The 22,627-nt window shown below is 41.5% G+C and overlaps 1 protein-coding gene across 1 annotated transcript in view; it reads right to left on the bottom strand.

Annotated features, from left to right (window-relative positions):
* bmal1a (basic helix-loop-helix ARNT like 1a) overlaps positions 1-21,156 on the bottom strand; it is a 32,707-nt gene extending 11,551 nt beyond the window's left edge. Inside the window, exons 1-12 of the mRNA XM_084555620.1 lie at positions 21,068-21,156; positions 12,983-13,169; positions 11,110-11,173; positions 8,352-8,499; positions 7,965-7,985; positions 7,721-7,753; positions 4,509-4,538; positions 3,749-3,906; positions 2,728-2,807; positions 2,508-2,600; positions 1,898-2,015; positions 237-386 (exon numbers count right to left, since the gene is read on the bottom strand). Coding sequence (XP_084411746.1) covers positions 237-386; positions 1,898-2,015; positions 2,508-2,600; positions 2,728-2,807; positions 3,749-3,906; positions 4,509-4,538; positions 7,721-7,753; positions 7,965-7,985; positions 8,352-8,499; positions 11,110-11,155 — 877 coding nt within the window. The 5' untranslated portion in view covers positions 11,156-11,173; positions 12,983-13,169; positions 21,068-21,156. The remainder of the gene's footprint in view (positions 1-236; positions 387-1,897; positions 2,016-2,507; positions 2,601-2,727; positions 2,808-3,748; positions 3,907-4,508; positions 4,539-7,720; positions 7,754-7,964; positions 7,986-8,351; positions 8,500-11,109; positions 11,174-12,982; positions 13,170-21,067) is intronic.
* Between the last annotated feature and the right edge of the window lie 1,471 nt (positions 21,157-22,627).

Raw genomic sequence — 22,627 nt, 5'->3', positions numbered from 1 at the left:
AAATTGGGAGGAAATTGCAGCATTTGGTTTCATAAGAAAGCCTGAAAAAGCAGCGCCTCATGTGTGTGAGGTGTAAAGTAACAGCAGAGGAGAGCCCTTATCTGGCACTCAGAGATAAACACTGATGAGACGCTTTGAGCTGCCGGGAGAGAAAAGTCTATTGTGATATTTCCACGAGGAAAATGTCAGTCTTTTGTGCACGTCTAAAAAAAGAAAACAAAAAAAACGAAGTGTACCTTTTTTCTTGGAGCAAGTGGACGGAAAGTCTTTATCCTCTACTTTGACTGAGGGCCTGTTGCACTTCATCCTGCAGAAAAAGGACCGCCTGGCTCCAGAGCAGAGTCTAGACGGACCGGGAGTGATGTCTGTCTTCACCGGAAGACCAGCTGCGAACACACAGAGACGCTCTCGTCAAGCTCAGACAAAAAATATGACAAGAAACATTACATCTGGGACGTGCACCGTGATAAAGAATCCATTCATCTGACAGTCAAGCAGCTATTACTCCTTCTCTTCTTTGTGCCTTGAATGATGCACATTTAATCCCATTTACCTCCCGGTGTTTTTTTTTATTTTATTTTCTTTTGAGAAAGTCTATTTCATCAGACGCTAGTCATTAGTTCTCTGCAGGGGTTTTGTTCCGTTAATATTTCAATCAGGCCTCCATCTCTTCTTTGAAAAACTCATATCACAAAGGAGGAGAGCTGAGTGTCGTTACTGATTTCCTGAATCGATCTGATTAAGATTCACCACATTATCAGTTACCATACGACACTAAGATAAGATAATCCTTTATTTATCTTTCAATGGGGACATTTTACTTCGTTATGAAAGAGATTTTGACCGAAATAATGCTCTAAGAGATGTTCCCTTTTAGGGCTTGGTTCATTCTCAACATCCTCTGATCAGTTTTACAAAATAAACACCATTTCCCTGCATCTTCCTGTTGGGTTCGGATTGGCAAAGACCACGCAACGAGATTAGTGCACGTGCGAAGGAGATCCGAAACATGACAGAAGCTACGACTCCGACTGAAACCTGACTGGATTTAAAAACTCAGAGGACAGAGGAGAGCGGCACAAAAGCAAAAACACGTTAAAGATGTTAAACTAAATCCCACAAACCTCTTTTTTGTCAAAATCTCTTTTGTAAACATCTGATAATGAACTGGGACGCTGACATTAAAACAAAAAGTCATTGCTGTGAGATTGACCCTTTGCTGGGCTCTCTGATTGGTCTGCTGACCACCAACCAGAGAGCTCCTACCCTTTGTCCTATCTTACTGTTGCTATGTTGGGCTGGTGATAGCAATGAGAGGGTCTATTCCTACAGAAAAACACCTGAAAACCTTTAATAATAAAGTCTAAAGGTAACGTGGAGGCAAGACAGGGTTCTCTCCAGGTTCTCCAGCTTCCTCCCACCGTCCAAAGACATGCTGGTTAGATTCATTGGTATTTCTAAATTGGCCGTAGGTAAGAGTGTCTCTCTGTGTTAGTCCTGAGATAGACTGGAGACCTGTCCAGGGTGGACCCCGCCTCTAGCCCAATGACAGCTGGGATAGGCTCCAACCCCCCCAGGACCCTCCAGAGGACAAGCAGTTACAGAAGATGAATGAATGAACAACAGAAACATAGGAAGTTGGGGCTTGACAAAGGGTAAGAGCCGTCTGGTTGGTGGTCAGCATACCAATCACAACAACAAATAGAGCAAATGACAAAAAGAATCAACATAAATATGTGAATTTAACCACATGGTTGCATTGTCTGTTCCGTGAGCTTCCTGCTCGCTCACAAGGACACAACAAAGAGTTCGTGAAGGATTAAGAATAAAACAGATATCGTCATTAGCCAGATTCCTCATTCCACAAAACACATGATACGCGTTTGTCCTTGCTTACTTTTAGCGTCAATGAGCCTCTCTCGCGGGGCCGTATCGGAAGAGGACAGCTGCTCTTTGACCTTGGCGATGTCCTTGGGGTGAAGGTAGTCAAACAGGCTCTGACCTATCAGGTCATTCTAGATGCAGAAGAGAGAGGGGAGAGAGAAAAGAAAAACAGAGCGTAAACCGAATGAAAGCAGAGGAAGTAAGTCAGGGCTGTTATTAGTGCTACTTTATTTATGTGATGAGGAAGTTTTCCCGGGAACCTGCAAGCCGGCGTAAAACTTTGAAGCGAGGCTGCTGAGACGGGCAGATTTTCCAAGTCAAGAAAGAAAGTTGAGTCGATCTGCAGCTTGAATTTGATCGTTCATGCTGATGAAATCCTGCAGATTTTAGAGCATCCTTTTTTCTTTTTCTTTTTTTTAATCCTCTTTTTAGGAAATACAAGCTCAGCACAATGCAACCGCACAAGCTGCACAGTGACTGAGTTCACAGGATATCTGCAGGCTTTCTAACTTACATTTCAACCTCACTATACTAGATTTTTACCTTTTATCAACATCATCAATCATGTGATTCCCCTATCTGTGCATCACCCATCTATCTACTGTTGTGTTCAGACAGCATACCTGGCTGTAGTTGAGAATCTTGTACACCGATTCAGAAACGAAGAGGATCTTGCCACGATCACAGCCGACCACGAACAGGAAACCGTCGGCCGCCTGCATCATTAAATACAGAAAACACTGGTTAAATAATCAGATGTATACGTTCACAGAGAAATTATTTGTCTGGCATTTGAAAACTGATTTGAAAACTGACTGTGCATGGATTAATTTGTGCCCTCACCCTTAGTATCAAGTGCTTCAGTTCGTCGTCTGACAGGAAGGAAGGTTTGTAGTTTGCCTCTGTGTACGGGTTGGCTGCACCTGCAGACAACAGTGAACAAACAGCTTACACCTGTGGGTATTCAAACGTCACCTGGACACACTGTTTATCCCTCCTTCGCGTGAATGTTAAAAACTGCTCCACTCTTCTCTAACCTTCATATTTCCAGTGTTCAAAGACTAAGCTTCAAGGATTCACACACATTTGTTCCTCCAAACGAGGAGGAATACACCAATCCCTGCATCCTCTTGTTAGAAATTTCCTGGTTTTGCAGGATAAATCTAGTGAGATTGTGCAACTAGATCATTCCACGTGTGAGGATCCAAATATTACTGTGAGAGCGTCATCGGGCCTGAATGCTGATTAGAAAATCTCTTTTATAACTTACTGCAGTGGTTTCAAACCAGAAATATCTCTAAATGAATAGATATTGAATTGGAAAAGAAGTCGAACAGATTCTCTATCCTATCATTACAGACTGCTGCCATCATCAATCTGAATCTGCCCCTTTCTACTGTTTATTAATCACCTTATTGAAAACCTGCCACAATCCTTCTTAGCTAAGATATACTTGCTTTGTTTAAGTATCATAAAAGACAAGAAAAACTTTTTTTAGTTTTAAGAGGCTGGAAGGAGAAATCTGCAGCTGTATCTTTGAGCTTTTATCTTCCTACCTCAATCAGAACAGAACAGAACAGAACAGCGTTGGTGTAAACCTTTGATAATCTGTTCAATAGGAAAATATTAGCTCCTAATAAAAAAGTTAGTTCAATCAGCCTGAAGAAATATTTTCCATACAAACGTAGCCAGTGTAAGCTGTGCCAAAGAACTGTCAACATTACATTTCTTTTACTTTAACCGTCCCACAGCACTCAGGAGGATCCAATTTTCCTTTGTGACCTTCACACAGTCTAGATATTTTTATTTTTTTTTACCACCGCGTACTCACGTCTCTCCCAACATTCAAAACATTTCCTCTGACCTCTGAGTGTCTTCATGTGCTGGACAGCCATGCGCAGGACCGTCAGCTTGTCCAGCTTGCGGGACATGGCGTTACAGGTGGGCACCAGTGACGCCAGCTCGTCGATGAAGCTGTTCATCTTGTCCCTGCGGCGCTTCTCGATCTGGCTGTGAGCCTCTCTGCGGAGGAAGGAGGAGGAGGAGGAGAAGGAGGAATTAAACAAACTGTCTTTTTTTTTGCTAAATTTGACACTCATGCAGTCTACCTATTCTGTAAAAGAGTCCTAAAACTTGTTATTCAGCAGGAATCAAAGATCTAGAGAGTTGTCCGTCAACGGGCTGCGTTCTTTTACTGCAGATTATCCGTCACATCGTGGGCTTATCTAACTCCATATAAAGGCGCTATGAACACACAGCTCTCTAGAGATGAGAAGGTGTTTGGAGTTCGGTCTATCCTTCAGGACTGTGGGGACCCATCTATCCCAACCCCTCCGTTCTGCTGCCTTTACATTAAGCTGGCAAACACTAGCTGCCACAAAAGGGAAGCTGTTTCCACACAAGACGAAAGAGAGCTCGGCATTAGCCGTTGGGTGTGCTCTTACAGTCCCACCCAGCTCCACATAATGCCCGGATCTATACACTTCAATGTATAAAGTTTCTTATTACAAAGCTCCCTCTGTCCCCAATCAGACAGAGTGACATTTAATTCATGTAAGAGAGATTAGAAGGTAACAGGGAGGGGGGAGAGGGAGGGAGGGAGAGGGAAAAGTCGTTTTTAATACCTGGCATTCTTAATCCTGCCCTGTTGGTCGCTGCAAAGACAAAAAAAATAAAATATTAGAGGGAAATCAGTTTCACAGTGTTGAAGTTTTTCATTTCTAAGAGAGAAAGTATTTTAAACAGGAGAGGAGGGCAGGGAGGGAACGGTGCCACAGGTAATCTAGCTGGTTCTGTAAGCAGCCTCATTTGTTGGTTTAAACGGCGTCAAAGCTTACGCAACAAACGTAACGCGGGGTTATTTTTGACTTCACCGTCTGATGACCGATGTCGTCAGCAAATATGACGTAGATATGATTAAACCTGCTCGCATGCCAGCTTACGTAACGAGAAGGAGGCGAGTTCCCTCCCTCCGCACCCACTGACACTACACCTAGAAACGGTTTCCATTAGCAACAGACTGTTTACACCTGGTGTTAACATGGGTGACTGGATCACAAGTGGGCAGTGTGAACGCGCATATGCTGCACTGAGGAATATGGAATGTGTCTGAGCTTTGCCCAATTCCTTTTGTGCTACAATCAAGTTAGCTAAAGAAAAAAATAACACATAGGTGCTATTAGAGCTGTGATTTAAAAGAAATTTAATACACTTTTATGATTCAAATTGATCTTGGTTTGAAAGATTTGATTATTAATCATTAACTCCTTGGATCCTCGGTTGGATCTTACATCTAGAAAGTCTAAAGCTTTCCGGATTGCTAGCTAAATGCTACACTACTTTAATTCTTAAACGTTTACTGGTATGGGTTTGTCCAAAACATGTGCTTAATATCATATTAAACAAAAGATACGATCAATTGGGGATTTCTTTAAAGTCACGCCATTTCCTGCATCCGTTCGTTAGAAATCTCGCAAGACTGGTTTTGCACGAGAAATCCTGCAAGATTAGTCGACATGTGACGGAGATGCAAAACAGGATAGAAGATAACTCTGAGATCACCACGAGGACTGATAGGGAGGAGCTGGGCGAAAGCAAAGACACATGAAAGACGTGAAACTAGAGGTAAAAGTTGTTTTAGAACTGAAATATGTCTAAATTAATAGATACTGAATTGAATCGGGATCGAATTGCTTCATTAAGTCGGCAGCGATACACAACCCTAGCTGCTATGCTGATGATGGACTAGAAAGGGAATAAGCACTGTAAATGTTGTTGGTTCCATAGCAGGGGAGGCAGTAGACTAAACTAAATAATAAATAAACCCAAACAGAAACAAATGAAGAAATTAAATTATTGAATATGAGCAGGCGGTGTGTAATTCGGTCTAAAAAACACCGTCAACAAGCAAACAGCACAGCAGTGACGTTACTTTGTGTATAGATGCTTCCAGAGTTTGAGTTATAATCTGAACTTTCAGCGTTTTTCTCAAATAACTAACATTAGAGGCGGAGATAAATGAATAACGGGTGAGTAAGAAAGACGTCACTGCTCATAACACATTCCATTCAGCTGCAGCAGCCTAAATAAACGATGCCGCTCCTGGTTCTAAAAACAACAGTAGGTAGTAGCGCCCCGTTGTTTTAAGACAGCAGCTGTTTCTAATATTCCACTGCATCATAAATAATTATTTATTTGAATACAAAGCGCAAACTTGAGACACATTTTAAGTGTGAAGTGACGTAGTTAGAGCAGCCCACTTATGATTGAATCACCAAAGACGCATGTTAACACCAACAGGGGACTAAATTCTTCATTTTCCTGACCTCTGGTTCTGAGTTATAATTCCAAACCAGCACAAAGGAGGAGGAATGAATCCCAAATGTGTGGTTTTCGCAGCATTACATCTTTCCAGAAACAATGTGCCTTCTGCAAGAACATGTCCGACAACCTGCTCCCGATGAATGCCGCTCGTTTTGTAAGTCTGTGTAACCGACACCCTCGTGTTGTTATGCAAGTAAGCTACATCATCTTATTTAAAAGGCAAGACTTAAAGCTTCAGAGCATTAAGTCTGAAATCAGCAGAAAGAAACATACTAAAGCCACACCACAACAATGTCAGAATAAATCTAATTTCACGCGAAACAATCCTTCTAAATTAAAATCCGAGACGTGAAAGAACAGATAGAGAAGATGTGAGGCCGTAGTGTGCAACAGATGACGTATAAAAGCAGCTGCTGGGGTTTATGGCTCTTTGCTTCGTCTCCTTTCGTGCAGCGGTACAAGTAATTAAATATTTATGTTTCAATTAGAGTCTGATTTGACTTAATGACTATTTGTTTGACTGTTGCACAGTGCGACCTCGACTTTAATTCATCTGAGGGAACGTTCCAAATTAGGTGGAATTAAAAGATCTGCACGAACGTCTGCAGTGAGTGCAGAATCTGAAAGCCACAATAACAATAGACAATAATAAAAAAAAAAACACAGGGCAAAAATAAAACGCCTTTGTTGAACCTGATCCCTGTCGGCTGGTAAACCGGTAGAATCATGATCCATGTGGTGCTGCATTTTAGATTTTTAGATTTTTTACAGCAGACTCAGACCACGCTTGAATTCCATTAGTTTTTTTTAGTTGCAGTCATAAAATTTTAGTTAACAATCCATTTAGTTGTCTTTAAATGCTACCGTACTGAAAGGCTGCATTTCTTTGGAAACATAGAGGCCACGTAAGACGTATTAGAGGTTAAGCAGCTTGAGGTGTACATCAATTCCTCTCTCAGGTGCCATTAAACCATAGAAGAAGATGACAATGAGATGAATCGGTTAAAAAAGCGCCAATTAATCCTCAAACTGTGGAAACCGAAGTGCAACTAGAGACGGAAGTTATGTATTTTTCAAATAATTTCTCAAATAATTACGTAATAAATGTGCAGACTTAAACAATTTAACTAAATACAGGTGGGATTCTTGCACAATATGAAATCTACAGCCAAAAGCAGGCGATATAAAAACTGTTCAAACCAGCAAGGACATTGTTTCTGGAAAGAGAGGCTGCTGTTCAAAAAGAAAACCTGAAATGTCACTTCTCTTGCTCACATGACAAAACTATCCCAGTCGCCTCCTCTGCAGTGGAGCGTCTCGAGGCTTAAAAGAGTCTTAAAAGACAAAACTATGTGCTTTACTGCAGACAGTATGGATTCTACGGTTTCAAAAAGTGGATCGTTTTAGAGGCAGTCAATCTGCAAGTACAATGAATGGAGAAAGAAAAAAGAAAAAAAAACACACTGCAGATTAAGGCTCTAGCTTTATCGCCATGGCAATGATAGCGGCTTACCTCCCCAGTTTATCTTTGTCTGGGTCCATGTCGCTAAGAAAGAAAAGACAGGAGATATTAGTTTCAACAAGGACGCGAGAACACATTCAGACAACCCCAGCTCTTCAGACAAGAGTTCAGCGGGTTGAGCAGGTTTATTTTTTCAGTCTATTCAATATTTCATGGTGCACAAAATGGTATTTCAGGTTGATTTATTAAACTAAAGCTGAATCTATTATGAACACGGAGTCGTGTTTGAACTTACTCAAATGAGAAGCCATCGATTCTGCAAGAAAACAAACAACAACACAAGTTTGTTAATCGATTTAAGTCACCGAGGAATTTGGAAAATGTGCAGTTATTTGAAATGTGCAGCGACCGACAGTGTTTAATAAGACACATGTTTTATGAGCGCTCTGAAGGAGCCTGCAGTCAAAATCATTACACAAGTGACTGATACCGAAACACTTTGGTTCTCTATATCTCTATTATATATCTCTATAATCAGTCATGAGGTTAATGAGGCCAGAAATGCCGCATGTATTTCACTTTGTGGTGAAGCCTGTTTCTTAACTCTCTTTATTGCATCTTTTCTTTCTCTCTTTGCTCTAGGGTGGTGTCTTTTGTTCTTCTTCCTTTTGTGTGTCCTTACTGGTAGTCGGTGGTGCTGCCCTTCCGCTTGCGGGTGTAGTCCATGCCAGGCGTGCTGATGGAGCTGGAGATGAGGTCAGCGGAGCTGGGGGACATGAAGTCAGTCATTGTAGACGAGATGTCCATCCTTTGGTCTGCCATCAGGTCATCTGCACGGCAGAGAGGGAAAGCTTTGACATTCCGCAAGTGGCATGGGACACGGATAGCCAAGGGTGAGAAAAGGGTGAGGGGAGAGTGCTATGGTGACCCACGCGGATCCCGTTACATAATTATGTGCAGCTCCTGAAGAAGGACATCCTAGAAATACTTCGAGGGCCACCGGCCAAACTGTTCAGGTATTTTGCAATCGTTTAATGGCGTACAGACGGGGACAGCAGCGATGTGGCAACCAGAGACCATAAAAAATAAAGAGATTCAGCGAGCTGCAGCAATGATCGGAATAAAAACCTTAAGTGATGCTAAGTAGGCGTGTTCCAAGTTGAACTTTGATGCCACAACAAATTTGAACGACCGATGTGATACGTGTGACGCAAGCACAAAGTGTTTTAACATTTACCGCGATTAAATTATCCATGACCAGATTCACCATGACGATAACGGGCTCGGAGCGTCAGGTGAACCCAGATGGAGCGGTGTTGATGCCGACAGCGTTTTCTTTCCAAATTGCAAGAAGAGCCAATGATTCTTACTGTAGGTGCCATTTACCAACAGGAAGATGATTACAGTAAGATATTACATTTTGTAATGTTGGGGAATATTGCTGAATGTTTGGAGTGGTTTACTCCCACCTACCTAGGCAGGCATGTCCACTAGCGGCCAACTACAACAAAGAGATGGACACTAAACAAAACGCTGCATATATACACGAGTCTTTATAAGCCCAAACGACTTTAGCCTGTATTCTTAGTGTGGGCAGATAGAAAAGCTAAAATAAAAGCAACTTAATTTTTGTTATTATGCCAAAAGATGTGATGCTAGCTGCCTGCTACATCTACAGATGAGGAAAAAGCTGAAATTCTAAGTTTAGTTCTGGGTTTTTTCCAGAGTTCTACTCTGAGCTTTGAGCGTTTCTCTGAAATAACTAATGTTAGAGGTGCAGATAAACTAATAAACAATAATAATAATAGGTGATCTTTGCAGTGAGCAAGAAAGACGTTGTCAGAATCCAGATGGGGAGGCAGACGCTCAAATTAAGAGAAGCAAACAGAGCTAAAACACTCCAGACACTAGCAATATTTTTATGTTCCCAGATTTAGGGTGGGAAATATATAACGGGGTTACAAAGGCAGCCAAATCGTATCCACTAGCAACCAACTGAACAAAGCTACGGTAAGCTATGATACATTAAGATAAGACAAATTAGGAAAGAGAGATCAGTTTTAAGGGATGGAGAGATGAGCTAACCAAGACAGCTTCGTTTGAACAACTTATTTATAGGATTAATGATAATTTAGATCTCTTTTCGAAGGTATAAGGCCCGTTCTTTGGAAATGATTGGAAAGTGATGATTACGATGGCTAATATCTTTATGCTCCCTTCATGTACTTTTTCATCCAAGTCCAAGGAATGGACACGTAAAGTAAAACTGCTTTTGTGATGAACTTAACTGTCAAGAATGTGCATCTTAGTATCTATTATTTTACATTATTTGCTCATTTCATAATTATTACTGTATGATTACTGTTTATTATTAATTGTATTATTTATTTTTTATTGTTTTTTTATTTATTTAAATTAATTTATTTTATTTATTTATTTATTTGTTTGTTTTTTTCCCCCCCATTCTGTGTATTTTGTTTGTTACCGTCAGGTTTGTTCTACTTTTCTTAAAATGCTACTTGTACTTAAACTCGCTTGCAATGTTAAGAAAAGTCAATAAACAAGTTAACTCATTAAAAAAATAAAAAATATAAGAAAAAATTAATAAATAAAATAAAATAGAATAAATGAAGACAAGCTAAGATAAATTAAGCATCAGGGCAAGACAGTGCAAAAAGTTAAGTTAAATACAAAACAGAATATGGTAGAGCAAATATATCACAGTATAAAAAGTAAAGTAACTAGATAACTACTACTATTAATAAGCTTGGTGAAAACAAATAAGATGGACGATGAGCACCTGCTGGAGTTTAGTACTACTAATTTTCATAGTGTGAATTCAGCCTCCACCACTTGAGACATTTTATGTCTGCACTGTCTCACCCTGCCGCTGTAACACCTAAAATTCCCATCAATCAATAATGTCTTATCATGTCTTATGTTGTGGACAGATAAAGCCAATATAGAGATAACACTTTTAAACGTTGCCTCAAAATGTCCACAGATGAGGAAAAGCTCCAAAAGCCAAGTTCGGCCCTGACTGTTTCCATGGATACTAATTGAATCCCACGTCAAGAGGAGAAAATGTAAATAAGGCAGGAGGGACAGTCACGCTAAATATGGCATGCATGAGTGAGCGAGACAGAAAGCACTCCGGCATTAATCACGAGGGGCCGGTGACTGTAGGAGCGGTATGTACAAGTATGTAAATAAACCGTCGCCTAATAGCCACAGCATGCGCAGGATCAGTCACGTTATCTGCGCTGACGGCAGACGCTGACGACAAGGAATCCCTGCAGGCGTTTAAGGTCAAGATCGAAGCGGTGGGGGGGCGGCCGCAAGACCCGCCGAGTGCATCCGTGAATAATCAAGAGATACGAGAATGAGGAAGGACGGCAAATTATCCAAAAACATTTGAAGACGTCGGAAGTCACACTCACCACAGATGTTCATCACAGCCTCTGTGTTAAAATCATCTCCTTCCATCCACCCTTGAACCCTCAACTGTGAACACACAAAAGCATCACTTTAAGGGGGGGGGCGCAAGAAAGAAGGAAATTGTGCAAAAAGTCCAAAACACAGAGAGAAAACACAGACAAACATTTGCAGTTGCCTGGACACATGACGACAAACATCAAGTCAACATCTAGGTCAAATGAGAAGGAAGAAAAAAAAAAAACAGGAAGTCACTATTGTGTCAGCAGCTGCATGTATAGAAAGACTGCATGTCATAGCTATTATTCCCTCAAGCAGCATTTAGGTCATATCATATCAGTTACGTGACACACTTAAAGCTAAGTGGTTGAGAGCTGTCATGTGCATCTGAAAATCCTTCATTTCAACCAAGAGAAGCATTTTTTAATAAACATGTGGAACTACTCAGCTGACCAGCTTTTATTTGATTAAGGTATCCTTGAAATAGGGGCAACTCGATTTGTGGGGTTTCCTTAAAGACGTTTCACCCAAGTAGCTTTTTTCAGTTCTGACAACACTGGCGGTCAGTTGAGGTTTAAATAAATAGGAACATGACGTAAAACTCACATGACTGGGGCCTGTAGCGACCAGCTAAAGGTGTGAACAGAGGTGAAACTTTGTGGGGACAGAGGTTAAAACTGTGTAGATCTCTAAAATAACTAACGTCAGGGCGGATATATAATAAATAATAACTTAAGTGTAATTTCAGCAAGAGAGAGAGACCTCACAGCTCGTTCCAAAACTGTTGCAGCGGCAGGTAGAGATCCATTAGAGGCGGCAGATGTTGTAATATTCTATTGCGCCCCAAATGATGTCTGTGTTTATTTGAATACCGAGCACAAAACTGAGATCTGATCAGAAACGATGGCTGCCGACACATGTGGAGGCGCATTTTAATGCCAGGTGTGAACACAGGTACGTAAAGCTTGGTACCTGTCATCGGCCTTCCAGATGACAAGCGGTTACAGAAAACGAATGAATGAATGAACAGTTGCCCTTGTTGCAGCTTTTTTTTTTTTTTTTTTTAAGACACACCTGTTGACCTTCCACATTCCAGACTGGCGCTTTATGGGCGGTAAAATCTCAATAAACCTACTAACACAGTTACGAGGGTGGAGGAGAAGAAGAAGAAGACGGCGAGCTAGCGAATGAGAACATGAACAAAGCAAGGTTTCAACTTCTTAAAGCCGCGGTGCAGAACGTTCGCCTCCTCCTCGACGGTGATTGCACGTCTACAGTCTCCACTCAGCGCGCTCCAGTAGAGGAAAAAAACCACACCAGTGACAATCCATCAGTGTTTGACGTCATAGCCGAACGTCACTTTGTGTGTGAGCACGAGGCATTTGATGAGTAACACCAAACGTAAACACAACATCAATTGTGTCTGTGCCACACCCAAAGGCGCTCTAACAGAGAACGTGTACACTCTGGAGTGCTACTATACGTTACCGTGTCAACGCGCAAAGTTAGATTGACTTTTCCCTCAAAAATTCAAAGTAAAGAGGCACATGGACATTCAGGAAACAAACCTGCGACCGCACATATTTTGGAAATACTAAATAAGCTGCAGTGTGGTATTGTATGGATGTGTAATGAAGATGGAAATGCATTTATAGATTAACAAGAGTACAAACTTTCCGATTTAGCAATTCTAACTAGTCACAAAGTTAATTTCCATGACATACTCTCTTAATAACTCACACTTATAAAGGAGCCGTCAAGCTGTTGACGTTAGCTACTTAAAATAAACACGACGCTCGTCCTCACGCGACTCAGACAGTTCATTCCCAGGTTGACGTTCACCTCTCCAAAACATGAGAACACAACTGCTTCAGTTACCTGGATAGGAAACTGGAACAGGCCTCCTGGACGGGCCCCGGTATCGCTCGGATCAGTCTGGTCTGCTCCGTTCTGATGTGGTCTCAGTCTGGTTTGACTCAGCCTGACCTAGTTTCATCCGGTTTGATGTGCTCCGCAGCCCTAGATACAATCTGATCCTCAAGCAGCTGGTGCAACCCGCCTACCTCTGCAGAGAGATGAAGAGAAATTTGTCGGTCAAGTGCAAATTAAATCCCCTCAACAGATCGAAAAAAAAAAAAAGGAATAAATGAATAAAAAAAATGCAAACAAAATTCAGGAGAGTCAGAAAATACACAAACAAGGCCACGCAGACAATATTCATTTCCAAAGCGCAAGGGTAACTGAGCACATCCTAATTAGCGGTGCCACTCTTGCCATTCATGAATACTGTAATAACCTCAGGTGCTAGACTGCTGACAGAAAAGAGAGCAGCATAACAGAGGTCTGAGTTCGTGTCACTTAACTCGAGCCGTCAAGCTCACACAGAACATATGCAGTAATGAATTTCACGGTTGCATATAACCCATGAAAAAAAAAGAAATAGATGTTTTATTGCAGTGTTTGTAGAGCTCGTTTCACGGGTATAAAAAGAAAAAAATATAAGATCTCAGCGTAATTTCATAATCTTGTTTAGCTAGCAGTTCGATAGCAAGTGGACGTATGGAACGTGTATCTCTTATCAACGTAGTTAATTGACAAATTGGCACCAGCTCATGGCAGACCAGTCAAATACACTCTTTAATAAACTTCCAACACATCTGCTTTTAGTTTTTGGTTTATAAAAGACTCCAAACATACTCTGCCACATGCCTGGTTACAGTTGTCATGCAAAGACCGGACAGTGGCCGTTCAGCAGCAGTAGTACTTACTGCATGCAAAACTAGGGCTGGGCGTTACATTGCTTAATTCAAATTTGTGCTTCAGGATGACTTCCCCCTTCAGCTTCCTTCGCTCCCTTGGGCTCCCACAGTTCACAGTTCGGCCCAGTGGACAGAAAAGGGTCCACAAAAAAAGCCACGGGGCCGTCTATCGGTACCAAGTGCGCAGACTTTGGACGTGACACGTTGGATTCTGAAGCACAGACTCTGGAGAAAGTTCAAAGTCCAATTTTGGAATAGAAATGCCCTTGAAATGCATTCTGGGATACCTGCTGGCTGTACCAAGTCCACACAAGTCACCATATTTGGACTGCACCTGATGAGATGTGTACTTAGACTAGGGATGTCCCAATCAAGTTTTTTTTTGCCTCCTGATCCAATACCGATCTTTTAATATTCAGTACGGGCCAATCCAAGGCCTGATCCTCCCCTACAGATTCATAAAGGCTTTTCTTATCTCCCTTGTATCCTCCTTGATAAGGTAGATTTTTTTGGCAGCTTTGATGCTGGCCATCAAAGAGCAGGAAGATATCAGGGATGTGGTTTTGGTTTACGGCAAACACTAAAATAAAAAAAATAAAAAAAGTACGAATGATCGGCCCCGATTGGGACATCCCGAGCAGCAACTGATGACGCGTCACTAGTAGTCCACATACCGATAGACACACGCACAGTCACGTCAGTTGCTTGGAAGTGGTTTGGTTTTGTGGCGGTTTATCCATACGCTGGACATTTTTTATCCCATGTACGTGCTACCAAAAACAAAACAAAAATCATAGATTAAATGTGCAAAACTTAGGGTTAAAAGAAAGATATTAAGAAAAAGAGAAACAATCCGGGGTGCCACCGAAGTATTAAATGTGTAGTGACACATTTAATACTTAGGTGGCCTCCCGGAGTATTTTGTAGTGACAACAAAATGCGGAACTCAAGAAGCGAAGGAGTATCGGGTCAGGACAACCTTTTACTAGGACAAAGCTCTGGGCTAGGAGGGGAAAACCACTATGTCATGATTGAACACTGAAAGGAACTGGTGCCGGAGTGGAAACTGGGTCAGTTAGTCTCTATGGTCTCAAACCAGCCAGCCTCGATTTCCATCCACCACCTACTTATACTTACGTCAGTGAGTCAGCAAGTCATTCAGCTTCCCTTCCCTGTTCTACACTCTCTACGCCCACTCGAAGGCAGCCGGGACGCAGCCAGCAAACCTGTTCACGAAACCGAGGAAACGTCCAGCCAGCGAGTCAGCTGCCAAATCCACCAAACACTTACGCGCCGACCAGAAACGGAAACCAATGCTTATTCGAAAACTATTTAAAATGTTTACAATGCGACATCCTTTTCAGTTATTTGGTAATAAACCACACACTTCATATGACTAGACATGACCACAGATCACTGGATATAAACGGCTCTGCAGGAAACCAGCTTTAGTAAACTAATTTTGTCATTCTGTCAACATTTTTTTTTCAAACAAAGCCACAATATGCAACACTGAAGCCACACTTTATTGAGGTCTTTACTGGCTTTTACTATCTTTCAGCTCAGTGTTTTGGTGTACGACCGGCTGCCTTCTGCCTTCCAAGTATCAAACAACCAGACTCGCGTTCATCGGAAACGTGGCTGGTAAAGTCACACCTCGGGGGGAACTGCACAAAACTTTACTTGAGTTTCCTGAGGAGGTCTTAATGCATATTACACTGGTCATTTCCTCAACGCATTTTCTGTTCACACTGAAATATATATATGTGATGACACATCCTCACGCCGCCCTGTTCAAACCTCTGTCGTGTCCTTGCTGCAGTTCACGCAGGATATGACCATGCAACCTCTGACAAAATCCATTTTAATATTCATATCTGAGCGACAATGAGACACGTTTAACGTCGATGAACAAACACAATCCGGTCAAAATAACAAATAATATTCAGAACCCACTTAGAGAGTATGCATTTTCAAGAAATGGACAGAAAGCATGAGCCATAGACACCAAAACGCTGCAAACAAACAGGAAAATATGACGTTTTACAGAATTAAATAACTATATTTAAAATATGAACAAACTATTAACAACAAATCAACAGCAATCGACCTGATACAACCTGGCTTGAACTCAAACTATCCTCCAGATCTGCGTGGACTTAAGCTGGACTTTCGACGTAGCCTGCATCTTAGCCTGACGTGCATCTCCACACAATTCTATCTACAAGCCGTTGTAATGCAGACCGCGTAACCAAGACAGACAGGTGACTTGTTCACCCTGGAGTGCCACTAGAGCCACAGTTTTATAATATGGGGATCACTTCTACCTGGGAAGAATACGGCGTTTCCCTGTCCCGCATATATTCACTCCACCTGGAGGAAATCCTGCAGCATGCACCCCCGTTGGTGACTCACGCTTCAGTGCTTCCAATCACTACGTTTCGCCTCCAACGTTATGTTTAAAGAGAGAGACCAAAGACGATGCAAGCACGTATTATATTGTATTATATAATTGGGAATGTTGCTTGTGAATTACTAAACATTTCCAAGTGTTTTAACCTGTCAAACCGTTAAATGAGAAGAATAGAAGATGGCAAAAATCATTCAAAAAGCCATCTCGACATTTGGACCTTTCGCTGACAAAACGTCTACACCTGTGCTAAATGTTATATTAAGGAAAAATAGCCTCAAAGCAAGCTTGACTTCCCCAGCTCACTAAATTCGGCAGAAAGCTGATCAGGAGAAAGGATTTTGCTCCAGCAAATCAAATCATCTGGGCGGACCTTTATGGGATGATGGACAGAAGAGTAAGAGCGCCATCTGAGCTTCACCGTGGAGTTGAATTTCTTTACAACAATACTGATTGGTTGTAGGGCTATTCAATTGCGTGCAACACAGTTTTCCTCGCTGTAAGTTGAAACAAGCGCCATAAAGAATAGGGAAGGATATTGGAAAAGAACAATTTAAGTAAATTTAAGGTATGGAAAGTAGAGAAAAAGCTTTGTAGGTCTTTTACTAATCCTGTCCATCTGGTTTGCACATGTAGGCGTAACAAACTATAGCCGTTGCATGTGTTTTTGAGTTATTGTTTTTGGTATTTGAAACTTTAAACCTTGGTCGACGGTTTTACAAGCAGAAAAATGTGATAATAATTTAGCTGAGGTCTGTGTTTATATATCTGATGTAAGTGAAACCTTGTTGGAGGTCAGCATAGATATCCATCCCCAACAAATGAAACACGACGGGAACTACTGAAACTGTTTATTAAACTTCCTCAACACTTAAAATCTCAAGATTCTCAATCAGTGTCAATAATAATAATATCATGGTCCGCGTGAGATGGAACTGCTGTTTCTGCTCCTCCACGCACGCACGCAGGGGTTTTCAATCACAAAAACAACTCGCATCACAACACAATCAGGCACATTTCACCCGTAACCGCGTCATCACACGCGATTTACTCTGCTGCAAGCTGGTCAAACTAGTACATTCAACTCTAAAGCCCTCAACACCCACACGTGCTATTCTCTGGCTCTTATAATAAGACCTCTTTCTAGGTTGGGTGGAGATATACTGAGAACTTAGCAGGACGTGGAAGTATTCAGGGTGTAACAACCTGTCTGCAGGTGCCACCCCTGTGTTTAAAAGCAAGAATACACTCCTTTAACAAAAATAGTTGCCCATAAAGCACAAGGTCATTGTGTGCAGTATTTATCGACGGACGTTTTTTCTTCATTCTCTCAACGTTTCACAGCTGAGAACAAACTGCGTCACGTCAAACTACTGTATTTATTACATCTTTAACTTGTTTGCTCCGACGTGGAATTGAAAGGGACAGCAGGATGTGTTTTATTTGTCCAGCAAAAACACACGACCAATAATTGCGGTATTACACACGTCACCTAACAGGTATTAGACGTCAGCGCCAGTATCCGGTCTTTGCAGGGCTCCTTGGTTCAGATTGTTTATTAACACAATAGCATTACCTTCTCCTGGATGAACCTCTAGGTACAATATACTACTTCTACGGTGGCGTGTTTTTAATGTTTAATCTAAATATAGTAGTCGTTGATTAGAAGGGAAGCAGTTCCAAGCAAATAATCCAACAAAAGCAACTGTAAATGAATCAAAAATCCTTTTGGTTTAGATAATGAAGGAAATACAAGTACACGCAACGTGTATGCACTCACTGGCCAAAACATTAGGTACTCTAGTGAAAACGAATGCACTAAATCCTCCTTCATGACGGTTCTACTGTTCAGTTTATGTTGAAACCAATTAAAACGGGATGCTCATGTCGGAGGACGTAGTTTTGTGGTGCTTATTAAACAGGCTTGAATTACACACAACAGTGTTATTGTCTGGTGTTATTTAGCTTAGCCCGCTATCCCAGCAGCGTGTCAGAACAACACAATACAGTTCAATCGTACTACAAACCACGGCCTTCAAAATGAAAACACAGGCGAATCAACAAAACACAGAATCAGACTCTGCCAGAAGAAAAGGAAATCCACCTTGAGACGAAGGCTTAGCAATTAGCAGGCTGGCCCGGTCTATCCAATCCATGCGGATTTCATAACGGGACGTGTCTCGACTGATAGATAGTCCATAGATAGTCCGACAACAGACCTGAGTCATTTTGTTTTAGACAAATTCAACTCCACAGATGACGCGTATGAAAACATAGCTATTCGTCAACACCTAAAAGCACGCCCAAACCGATTTCATTGGCTCAACAGATCTTCGCAGGTGAATAATCAGTTCCCAACGAGCTGCTCGAGACCTACTTTCCACCACAGACATTTTATGGGTGGGGGAAGTTGAGTTAGATTCCAGACTGTCTTGTTTTCTTTTATGCGGACGAATCAGGTGCAAAATAAATCCTACTTTCCTCAGTGGGTTATGTGATAAAATGATCCTTCTACTCTCATCAGACCCTCAGCAAGAAAGCAGATCAGAATCCAAACATCTAAATGAATTCTTTTTCTATTTGGTGAATAACAATGTGGTCTTGGTTCAAGCTAGGAGTCACCACTCACCGGCTTTTCTAAGGTTAATCTAAAGGTGCTGTAGTACTAAAAACTCTCCCCCCATTAAACTGATCAAGGGTGAATTAACTCCCTGTGATTGAATCCAGAGCTGTCGTGTGAGAATCTGATTTAACGTGTGAATGTAAATGTCACTGAAAGCTGTTGTTGTTGTCGTCAACTAACCTTGCCACCTGCATTATACTCTAAACACATCATCGCGCCTTCCTGCTTTCCATGACATCCTACAAACAAATATCACCCTGTGAGAAATCTGGCTGGATGGAAATGTATTGACTACGTACACAGATTTTAATTTGGCCACGATAAATCCCAGAACAGCTTCAGGTTTAATCAGCCAGAATAGATGAAGATACATGTGTGGGCGCACAGGGTTACACACTTGTCTTAATAAACAAAATACGACTTAATGATTGAATTTTCTTGATTTTTATTTTTTTTTTTATATGGAAAAAGTCTAGAGTTTAAATATAACCTTATTTTCTAGTAGCTGAGGGACACAGAGCACACGCATCAGACATTTCAAATACATGAAATATAAAAAAGGGATTCAGACGCAATCATTAGCAGCAGAGACATTCATTTCATTTCACTGGGCAACGAGGGCGTTATAAAGTCAAAAGAACATCCAAAACTCACAGTCATAGCATTACCAGAAACAGGACAGCGTTTAGGTTTGGTCACATTAAAATAACACCAAAAATCTTCTGACTCAACATTGAACTGCAGCCTAATATAATCACCAGAGCTCTTGGATTCACTGTAGAAGAAAACCACCTACTGCCGCTGACAAAAATGTGAGCTTTCTGCATGACTCACCAAGTTTCCAAATTCAGAAAATCATAACATAAGCTAACCACCATTTCCCTAAAGTTCCCCCCGATCTCATTAAGAACTGTACTTCTTCTTTTTAATTATTATTAATGGACCATTACAGAGATCACAGGTCGTTCTTTCTGCGCTATCCCATCATGACAGCTTCTTTTTTATCAAATTGCCTTCGTGTCCGACACATCTACACAGATAAGCCCCCGGGTGTAGGTGGCTACCTGTCCAGGAAAACACAATAACAACACTTCTCAGCCCAAGCCGAGTCTGAAGTTCACAGCAGATGTCTTTCCTGGCATGAAAAGGTTAATGCATAAACTGCTGATAGCATTGCTGAGAGGGGAAAAAAAAAAAAAAGGCTTCAGCAGAAATTAAAAACGGCAATCTTTAAAAAAATACCAATTTGATGGGAAATAAACACAAATATCTCAACAAACAGACCCATTTGAGAGAATAATCTACTAGTGGACGAGCCAGATGATTAAATGCCAGTGAGAAGCAACTATTTCTCATGTTGGGGAACCCTCATAACAGGTTCTTCCTCCAGCCTTGTTCTCAAATAACACAACGTTTTTTAGAAAGCCCAAGCAGAACCTCAGGGGTCCAGTGGTAACAGCTCATCTCCTGGCAGCCACTGCGGAGATTGCAGAAGCCGAGCGGTCGCCACATTTCCACAGCCAATGCCAAACACTGTGTCACGATATTTCATAACACGAATACGAGCCTGGTGAGGTTATTATTTTATTATTATTATTAATTAATTAGAAAGCTCTCAGCTTTTCGTGGACTGCCTCTAGAGGGCTATTTGAGGAGATATGCGAAGGTCGGGCTTGGAAGTTATCGCAGCGGGACGGATGCTGTCGAAGAAAGCCGAGTGCCAGGATGCCCTCCAAGGCCTGTTTACATAGCTAGCATGCTAGCATTGTTCACTTAAGTAGCCCGCAGTTGGGTCGCCTTTAACGGACATTTAACGAGCCTCCAGACCGGCACTTACCTAAACCAGGAGGGGGTCCCCTTTTCCCCGACAGCCGCTAAAACAAGTCGGACACATTTAAGAAGGCGTTTCCCCACCCCTCCTCCTCTTTTATCCACGACAGCGTTCTGGTCCCGTGGGCTAATATTAGCATTCAGCTGCTAGCTTGAGAACGCTAACTGTCAAGACTTGGCCAGTGAGCTAACTACGTCCCTCCTCCTCCTGCTCTAGAAAAACCACACTGACATGACCACAGCGCTGGGAAAACATCGACGGGTATATCCACCGCGGATTAGACCCCCGCCGGAGATGCGAATATCGACAACCCGAGCGCTCGTTCTCGTGTTATACTCACAACAGATCCTGTGGGATAACTCCGTCCATTGAACGCCGCCGGTAATATGTAATAGCAACACACCGAACTGTGACATAAACGGTTCTCAATCGGTGACCCAGTTTCTCTTCACCGTCATGCCTGTCGGACCACTAACCTAGTTTTTCGACCAATGGCGTGCGAGCTACTGTCGTAGGTGTCCCCGCGGCCAATCGGCTGCGAGTTCAGGCCGGGGGAAGATGATTGACGTGCGCTTGGACCAATCAGAGCGGGAGTCGAGCGGAATGCAGAGGCCAGTTGTGTGTGTGTGTGTGTGTGTGTGTGTGGAGTCATTATCAGTGGGTAGGTTTACAACACGAGCTGGCCCTGTGCCTGTAACTGATTTATGCTACGTTTAAATACGCTTTAATGTTATTTATTCACTTATTTATGTTACATAAAAATAAAAAAATGAAAAATGAACACAATAAAATGAATGTGTTTTACATGTTTAGCCTCTAAGCTCTCAGGGTTTCCCCATTAATTAATTAGACACATGAGAATCAAGTAGTGAGCTTTAAAAATTGATTTTTATTACTTTTATATTTTATTTTCTGAGGCACCCAATAATAAAAATAACTTAAATATTCTTCCTTGTCTGGGTTTAGTTTTATAGTACACGGTGACGCCCTCTGCTGGTCTTATTTATGTCTTTAATATTAAAAAATGAGAGTGAAATTTAGCATTTTGCATCTTTAGGGGCACATTCTCACTTCATTTGAGTCTAGAAAGACATTAACTGTACCTGAATATTCACAGGAATTCAGCACCTCCCCAAGAATAACTGGACTTATTTTAGTTTTGCTTTTTTTTTTTTTGTCGTATTCTCAAGCACCTAATTAATTAAGTTTGGGCCCCACATGCAAGATTACTGCTTCACAGGCAACATTAAACTCAGAGGAGTTTAATTTGTCAAGTCTGGTTGTGCCGTTGTGTGTTGTAAAGGAACAGATCTGAATATTTGGGGGGTGCTCTGTCGTCGCTGGATGCGTCACAGCAGGAGGTGACGGAGAGTGATGCTACCAGTTCTGTGCACAGCTGGATTCCAGATAATGAAAGAGAGTAGAAGAGCTGCTAATTTCCTAAAAAAAAAGAGGCTTTTTAAGGATCATTATCTCGCTCATGCTTTTGTCTTTTTTTGTGTGTGTGTGTGTGTGTGTGTGTGTGACAATCACCAGGTTAGTTTTCTTGTTGTGCTATTGCACCGCTGCTGCATGTTGAAGTAATTTAGAACATTTAAATCACTGATAATAAACTGTATGAGTAACAGGACATATAATCAGTATATATCATTATATGATATGTTTTTACTGTGTGTTATCAGTGTTTTATTGCGTTACATTAACACACTTTGACTACAGCCTGTGCATTGATCAGAAGAAATGATTGCTCTGTTTTGTTGCTGTTAGGTCTGCTATCAGTTTTATGTAGTTATATTTTTGTTTTTATGTTAATGTTGTGTTCTCTATAACATTGTTAAAGTTAATATTGTTAAGGTGGAGCGTTCCCAAGCCCATGTGGGTTTTCTGAATCTCCCTGCAC

Source organism: Chelon labrosus (genome assembly GCF_963514085.1).
Source record: "Chelon labrosus genome assembly, chromosome: 11".
NCBI classification, from domain to species: domain Eukaryota; kingdom Metazoa; phylum Chordata; class Actinopteri; order Mugiliformes; family Mugilidae; genus Chelon; species Chelon labrosus.
Note: the sequence above shows the minus strand (reverse complement) of the source record. Positions and strands in the feature narration are given on the sequence as shown.